The 9,003-nt window shown below is 33.9% G+C and overlaps 2 protein-coding genes across 2 annotated transcripts; one reads left to right on the top strand and one right to left on the bottom strand.

Annotated features, from left to right (window-relative positions):
* Positions 1-905: 905 nt before the first annotated feature.
* On the top strand, positions 906-2,351 carry LOC106311740 (DNA-damage-repair/toleration protein DRT100). The gene has a single exon (XM_013749386.1). It carries the CDS (start codon positions 990-992, stop codon positions 2,106-2,108), a length of 1,119 nt encoding a protein of 372 aa, XP_013604840.1. The 5' UTR covers positions 906-989; the 3' UTR covers positions 2,109-2,351.
* A 186-nt stretch (positions 2,352-2,537) lies between these two features.
* Positions 2,538-4,049, bottom strand: LOC106312589 (nudix hydrolase 16, mitochondrial-like). The gene is made up of 5 exons (XM_013750487.1): positions 3,907-4,049; positions 3,722-3,827; positions 3,204-3,318; positions 3,055-3,138; positions 2,538-2,984 (listed from the first exon to the last, which is right to left on the bottom strand). Exons 1-5 carry the CDS (start codon positions 3,935-3,937, stop codon positions 2,724-2,726), a joined length of 597 nt encoding a protein of 198 aa, XP_013605941.1. The 5' UTR covers positions 3,938-4,049; the 3' UTR covers positions 2,538-2,723.
* Positions 4,050-9,003: the final 4,954 nt, after the last annotated feature.

A 9,003-nucleotide genomic window follows, 5' to 3' on the forward strand; every position in this document is an offset into this window, starting at 1 on the left:
AATAAATTAAATTATTAGTAAATAATATAGGCGGTATTCCGGCCATTATAACATAATATAAATAATAGTAGAGACGGTATACCGACCATTATAACAGGGTATAAATGATACAAATAAATTTTACCGAATCGCAGAGTGATCGTGCTGATAACGTGTTATGAAAAGAACTGGAATTTTATTATATCGCAGGAATTTAAATAAAGCAAAATTTTATACCCGTACGAAGAAGATAATACTGATAAGAAGAGAGGATGTGTTATTGAAGGAGAAGGATGGATGTGTTTACAATCGATCGAAACGATCGTTTATATAGAAGAAAAATTCACTGTGCAAATAGTGCAGCGGCCCCACATCTTTTATATTTTTCAACGTTTGCGGCTAATCTTTCATAACAGTCTAAAAATTAGTACACTATCAAACATAATTAGTCATATAATGCTTTATTGATGTGAAGTTTTGGAGTTTCTGTAATAGAGAGATCATCATGATTGCTCCGTAAGATGAGAAATAAAAAGTTAACTCTCTATAATACATGCATGCATGCATGGATCTTATGGCATTGTATACTCCATTTAGTATGTAAATATATCACAATTTATTTTCGCTTTATATTCTTAAATTGCTATTAAAATGTAATTTCTGTAATATCAACTAAATTTACAAAATATCATAAAAACCATTGAATTACAAATTAACATGAACTTATTTTTTTACGGGATCATTGTTGAATACTCGATGCATCTGAATAGATCAAATATTTAAAGTAAAAACTGACATATACACATGACCCTCCTCTTTATGCATAAACAAATAAAAATACATTTGTAAAGTTAATATATACTATATAGAACAATAGTAGTAACACGCACATGCCCATGATACCATGCACATGCAATGTCTCTCTTTTCTTCCCTCAGCATTTCTATATAATCCAGTATTGACATAACACCACTCTCTTCAGTCTTCACCGTCTTATATTTATTTCAAAAATGACAAAGTTGTTGGCATCGCCGCTTACTTCCTTACTCGCCGTCGCTTTCATCTCAGTCATCACCGTCGTCCGATCATGCTCCCCTACCGATCAGACGGCTCTCAATGCCTTCAAGTCGTCACTAAGCGAACCAAACCTCGGCATCTTCAACACTTGGTCCAAAAACACGGACTGTTGCAAGGGATGGTACGGTATCAGCTGCGATCCTGACTCGGGTCGGGTCACTGATATTTCTCTCCGGGGCGAATCCGAAGACGCTATTTTCCAAAAAGCAGGCCGGTCCGGTTATATTTCCGGTTCGATTGACCCGGCGATTTGCGACTTAACCGCTCTTACTTCCTTCGTCCTCGCTGACTGGAAAGGAATCTCCGGCGAGATTCCTCCTTGCATAACGTCCTTAGCTTCTCTCCGCATCCTCGACCTCGCCGGGAATAGGATCACCGGAGAGATTCCAACCGATATCGGCAAACTCACCAAACTCGGCGTTCTAAACCTCGCGGAGAATCGGATGTCCGGCGAGATTCCGTCGTCGCTGACGTCACTCTCCGAGTTGAAGCATCTTGAGCTGACGGAGAACGGAATCTCCGGCGAGATCCCGGCGAATTTCGGATCGTTGAAGATGCTGAGCAGGGCGTTACTGGGCCGTAACGAACTAACCGGGTCACTTCCAGAGTCAATGTCCGGTATGGACCGGTTAGCGGATCTGGATCTATCCAGGAACCATATCGAAGGTCCGATACCCGAATGGGTGGGTAACATGAAGGTACTCTCTCTATTGAATCTCGATTGCAACTCGTTAACCGGTCCGATCCCCGGTTCGCTTCTCAGCAATTCCGGTTATGGTGTTTTGAATCTGAGCCGAAATGCGTTGGAAGGATCCATACCCGACGTTTTCGGATCCACTACCTATTTCGTGGCGCTTGATTTGTCTCATAATAATCTAGCGGGTCGGATCCCTGATTCGCTAACGTCAGCTAAGTTTGTGGGCCATCTCGATATCAGCAACAACAAGCTTTGTGGGCCTATTCCAACGGGTTCTCCTTTTGATCACCTCGAAGCGGCGTCGTTCAGTGACAACGAGTGTTTGTGCGGTGGGCCTTTGATGAAGACATGTTAATAAACAATCGTCAATCGATATGGTTCCGGTTCTGCTGAACCGGGGGTTTATCAAGTTCCTTGTTGCTGCTCTTGTTCCATATTGGTTTAACTCTTTATTTATTACTCTTTCAAATTATAAGCGCCACAGCTAATCTGTTCTGTTGGCTACGAATTGCTGCAATGGTCCGATCTGTTCCCCGGTGTATGGAATATGGTAGCACGTGTTATAGATCTTATATGTTATATCATTTGTTCAAGAACTCTTAGATGCATTAGAGCACTTAATTGATAATGATGAAACATAGAAAGCTTGCGGTTTTTCATCCAGCTGAAGTTCTAGTGAAAATGTAAAAATCAATATGTGCATTATAACAAATTCATGAATTCATAATGATAAACATCTCAATCATGATTGACAGAAAAAACAATACATCTCAATCATGTAAAAGCAGATAATAGTCATATTAGAACATCTTAATTATGAATTAGGCTAAACACGATTGTTATGAGCTGTCTTTCTTTTCAGAATTATTGAAAATAATGAAGACAACTGTGAAAGAGAAAACAATTGAAACTCCTATGTTTCGCAGTCGCAAGATTCTCCAAGTTCAGAGTTTTTATGCACACATAAACTTCAATCTTCATCTCCTTTGCACATCTTCTCCTTATGCCATTTACAGAACCCATCAACCAAGGCATCCTTCATCCAAGCGTGCCTGCAATTCTCTACAGCCTCTCCAATGGTCAGCCATGTCCTCGTTCTCGTCTTCTGTTCCGGCCAAGTCTCCAGCTCTTCCTTCACATACAAGGCGTACATTGCAGCTTTACATAAACCTTCTGGGCTACACTCGTCTTGGTGCGTTTTGCTTTTGAACTCATAATCTCCCAAAAAGTCCTGCAAGTAGTCACATTTTTTACACATTCAGCAACCAACAAACAAACACGGTGTGAAAGGAGGGGCTTACCATAAGAATCCCACGGACTCCTGCTTCTTCCACAGCTTCCCGTACTGCAGCTTCTTTGACTGTTTCATCATTCTCCCATCCTCCCTATATATACGATCACTTCAAAAGAAGATGAATCAAAAGCAAGTAGGAATTGTAGTTGCTGGTACCTTGGGAAACAAAAGTCCCGGTCCACTAGATGAGCTGATCATCAACACTTGAACTACTTTCCCAGATCCGGAACTATCATTTTCGTCAGAGTTTATATACCTAAAAGGAATACACCTGCAAACGCGTGATGTTAAACTTGTTAAAGCAAGGTCCATCCATCATCTCCAGAAACATGAAATTAAAAGACAACTAAAGACTCAACAAAATCATGTAACCAAGACCAAAACAAAGTCTAAATCTTGTCAACACTACAAAAATCCTAATTGCACGTCTCTCCTTCCTAAATAAATGCATGAATCTTCTCAAATTCAGACAAGAACACAACGCAGTAGAATCTTGCGTATAGGGAAAAAAAAATAAAAATCAAAAACCAAAGAAAAATCCCAACTTTTATATACCCATCATGCATGATCATAGTATAGCCCCATGGATGAGAAAGAAACACATTACAAACCAAAGCATGAAACTTTAGGACAAAACATATGTAATAAAACAACAAGGGTGGGTGGATCAGTACCCAGCTACGAGACGCGAGCCATCCTTGTACCGTTGCTGGAGCCGACCCGTACGCGCGACCAAATCACACATTACCACCACCACCACCGAGATAACAAAATATACAGCTAGAGAAGAAAATTCGAATTGTTGGCCATCAACATGAAAAAAAAAAAAAACAATAATCTTCACGCCTCTTTTGGATACCCCACGAATGCGACTCTTCTACCTCCACCATTGCTGCTTCCTAAGATTCCAACGGTCCAGAAGACATCTCCCCATTGATCTAATCTGACGGCTAGGGTTAGATCTAGGGTTCCCTACTGCATACAGAACTCAGATTTGTAATTTTTTTCTTTCTTGTTTTGGGTCAAAAAATAATATTTTTATCGGGCCAGTAGGGGAAGAAGCAAACCGAGAGCGCGAAGAACGTGGGCTATGGGACCAATTACTGGGCCCATTGTGTTTCCGTTTACGCTTCTATGCTTTGTTTGGGCCCATTGAAAAAAAAACAGGCTTCTATGCTTCTTAGAGAGGAATGGTCCTTTGTTAGGGCGGCTGGATATGAATCATCTTCTTGCTTCTTTTGTTGTGTCGTTGATCACTTTTGTATTCAATTATGTCTCAGTTTCGGCTAGGTCTTTCATTCATGCGCTTTAAGATTGTATAGTTACTATAGTCATGTTTGCTATCAGGTTGAAGGGTTATAATGTTATTTGTTTTTGCCTCTATGTTTTTTGTTTTTTCCGTAGAACCAATATAAAAGTTTTACTTTTTTGTTAAAAATTAGAAAATCTATAAAAATGAAATTTAAAAATCGATCTTTTGTAAATGAAATTAGTATGTTGTAGTTATATCTGGTAATTTGTCTTTTAATTGATACATAAACCTTTCATGGTTTATCTTAATTACAAAGTTGTTAATATATAATTGTTGAAATCTGATCATGATAATAGCTGAAACATGGAGCCGTAGATGTTAGTTTTTATAAGAAAAGTATACTACATATATCATTTGATAATATAAAAAAATTAGTATGCTCAAGATTTTTGTTCAACTCCTTTATATAAATAGCCCACAGACACCTTATTCCAAATTAACATACAAGAAAGAAAAAGAAAATCGCTAAATAAAAGTTTAAAATACATTTTTATTTTAGATTTAGTGATTATGATTTAGAGTTTAATATTTACGGGGTGGGATTTGGATATAAATTAAGGTTTAGTGTAATTTAGTGATATTTTGGTCAATCTTTTCTTTATATACTAATTTTGTCATCACATAATATTTTGTGCCATCTAACTCATTTGTCCTTTTTATGATATGAATCTTGGTCTTTGTGAATAATTTTTCTATTTAAATCGATATTTTATTAATTTCTTATCTGATGGCCAGCTGCTGTTATCTTCAGTATTGGTATTACGTGGCTTAATTGTTTTATTTTAGTTCCACTTGCATGAATCATATAAATTTTTGGTAAAACTTGTTCACTGTAGTCGTGGACGCTAAGGTACACGTTGATGCGATGAAAATGTTCTATGGACAGACTTTCTAGATCCCAAATAACACATTTAGGAGCATTTTGAACATCACCAACATCAACGAATTCATCTAGAAGGATGACACGTTTAGGAGTCCGAGTAACATGATCCTAAAACATAAATAAAATTCAACCGTTTAAATATTTATATTTTGATTTATATTTTATTTTTAAAGCATATTGCATTAATTAAAGATAGAACGTCAAGGAAAAAAAAACTAAAACATCATATATTTGTATATGGAGTGAATAATATTTATGAAGTGATTTTGCTAATTTGTCATCTTTTCTATAATTTTAGGTAATTTTGTTTATTTGTCATGTTCTCATTAATTTGTATTTGTCATATTTTAATTAGTTTTAATTGAATCATTAATTTGAATATAATCTATATTATTATTTAAAATTTTATTAAACAAGTAGGAGTAAGGATTAAATATTGATATATTTTCTTATTAATGATACTTAGTGATAAGATACATGGACATTACAAAGGAATTTTGTTGATAGCATGAATTTTTTTTTTTGCTGATGTTTTAATTTATCCAGTGAATTGAACAAAGGAAGGTGATTGGATAATCATCAACGCCTTTCATATTGAACATGCTTGAGAAAGTTTTAGGTTAGCGCTTGTGATTTTAAAATTAAGTAGAAATCCAATACTTCTTTATTAAACATTCTACTTAGTCGCTTGAAAACCTATTTCTCACCACTAGATATATGGACAGTTGATGTTTGATTAAATTTTTTTTAACATTTAAATTAATAAGTTTTTTTTTTTGAACAACAAATTAATAGAAAGAATTACACTGAGAGGCAGTTTATGTGTTTTATTAACACAATAAGACACTTATTACTACTTAGATATTTTTTTCTAATTAAATCTCATTTTCACTCATAAATTAACTAAATAACATTGACATCTAATACCCATTACACTAACTAGAATAAAGTGGGACTCTGTAACTTTCTTCTTCCTCTTTCCCTTTATACTTTTCTATAAATTTCGAAAATGAAATTTGATTTTTCCAAATTCATTTTTCCAGAGAAGTTATCTTTAATCATTGTCTTTTTTCCTAAGCTATCTTTTGAGATATATGAAGGTACATGACTGATGGTGGTGTAGTGATGCGTATTCGACGGCAACATCAACGGTAGAGACGTTGGAGACTCTCGTCTGTCTATGAACTACCATAAACATCTTTTCGTCACTCTGACTCATTATTGCCATGAATTAGGATTGAAAGCTATCACATTTGGGTAAAAATACATAAAAAAACAAGTTGAGAATGTAAAAAATCGTGGAAAATAGGCGAGATATGCGGAGATTAGGATTTCTGGTTGACAATGGCTAAGGAAGAAGATGAGGTTATTTTCGTAATTTTATAACATTAATGAAAAAAAAATCGTGTGTACATTACATTCAAACTGTACACGTGTACACTTAATTTGTATTATACATCAAAGTGATTGTGTACACATTTTTGGTCTTTTTGTAGGTTTTCTATCTAAATAAATAAGCTTATGCGACTTCATGAACTCACATAATGCTAACAAAATGTACATGTGAAGTTTCTTTCTTCTTCCCATGTACACGCAGGATCGAGGCATCCTTGAAATCTGACTGAATCCAAATATCATCTTTTCATCCTTCACACCTTGTTTAAGAGTTCTGATTAGTGTGTGTGTTTTCATGCTAGCTCCATGGTAGGTCTTAACTTGATTAATTTATGGTTGTTTTAAATATGCGCTCTATCATATTTCTCGTACACATGTACACCACCATATTTTTTTGTACAAATGTACGCTATTAGACTTTATCATACACATGCACAATGAAGATGAATTGAATTTTGTGTTTTGTTCATCAACTCTGTTGTCGTCAACGAAACTGGCAAGAAGTGCGATCTGCAATATCAATGGAGGAGTATCACCTTTTTGCAATTTTGGTCCTCTAGTTTAATGTTTCTTTCACAATATGCTTCAAACTTCCAATATGATCAAATTGCTTCATAAATTTACCTCAATACTTTTAATGTTGCAATTTGGCCTAATATACAATCAAAATGATTAAAATATTTAAAACGAGATGCTAAAAGTCATCAAAAACATGAGATATCATATATGTACACATGAGTAGTTTTTGTATGTACAGATCGAATATCATTATGGCCCATAGTATTTCTCTTTTTACAAAAAAAATAGTGAGACATGATTCAAGTATATATGTACACCAAGAATATATAATATTGTACATGTGTACACCAAATATTGTACATATGTACATCCATAATTGTATGTCACATAAACAAAGTCAGAAATATAACACATTTGCTATCAAGATCTAAAGTAAGCTTCATTCAAAACAACAAGAACCTTTTTTTATTCACGTAAACCACGCTTCCTTGTCCTTATACCTACAAAGACAAATCTATCACTTTAACATGTACATGCATACACTAACATTATGTACATATCCACGTGGTCATCCAATGTACTCGTGTACCCGAACATGTGTACACTAACATTATGTACACATCCACGTGGTCATCCAATCTTAAAAAAAAAAACTTTTTTAATGAGTGACAATTTTGTAATAATTTCATCTTCTTCATATTAGGGTTTTCTGCGTTTTCTGCAAATATAACTCACAGCCGCCATTGACTTTTATCATGCAATCTTCATTGTTTTTGCGTTTTACCTCTAGAACTTACAAATATTATATAGATTAACCGATTAGAATCCAAAACTAAGAAAGAAAAAACAGAAAACAAGTTTTAATTTCAAGTTTTGGCATATTATATCCAAATTGCCATAGCTCTTATCCACCAAATACTTATATGTCGGTTACCCAATCGTCTACACTGTGATACCACCGCGTCCTTTGTGGGATCGGTTGAAATTCCGGTCGTCGCAAATAAATTTTTTTCACTGTCGAAAAATGTGAATCCGTGGCTGGAAATAAAAAGTAATTGTCTGCTTTTTGTCAATTATAAAATTTAATATCATTCCAAAATTTAAAATAAGAATTGGCCTGCACATAAAAGAAAGAAACTAGAAGCCACTATTGTTAACAATTAGTTAGGGATAAGTATGTAAATAACCTATAAAAACTACCTTGGTAGATGAAACTGTCCTATAGTGTAATAAAAACATGGAAAATGACCCGGAGTGTTAATAACTCAAATTAATAAGATATAAACTAATAAATCTATACTATATAAAAGTTGAGGCTATAAGCCATCGAGAGCGTCCACGTAAGATTTAAACGACCAATCGTAGTATGACAAATTATTATTTAAGTTTACTATTTTTAAAAATGTTAATATTACCAAAAAAATGTTTATTTCAAACTAAAATATAAATCAATATCGAATAAGGTAAATTTACAAAAATATAAATACTATATTAAGTTAACATAATGTTTAATATTTTTCAAAAATTAAAAAATAAATAACGAAAAGAATAATTAATTTAAAAATACAAGACTTTCAAACAAGTATAACTATATAAATCTAAATTTAAACTCATGATTTTCAAAGTTTAGGTTATATACTATTGAAAATATTCAAACTAACATATACTATATATAAGTTGATATTATAAATCATTGAGAATGTTCACATATTATTTTAAAGCACCAAAAATATACCAAATCGTTTTTCAATTTGGTATTTCTAAAAATGTTAATATTACGAAATTTTTTATTTCAAAATAAAATATAAATAATTATCAAATAAGTTAAACTTACAAAGTTAAAAACA

This window comes from Brassica oleracea, chromosome C1, assembly GCF_000695525.1.
Source record: "Brassica oleracea var. oleracea cultivar TO1000 chromosome C1, BOL, whole genome shotgun sequence".
NCBI lineage: Eukaryota > Viridiplantae > Streptophyta > Magnoliopsida > Brassicales > Brassicaceae > Brassica > Brassica oleracea.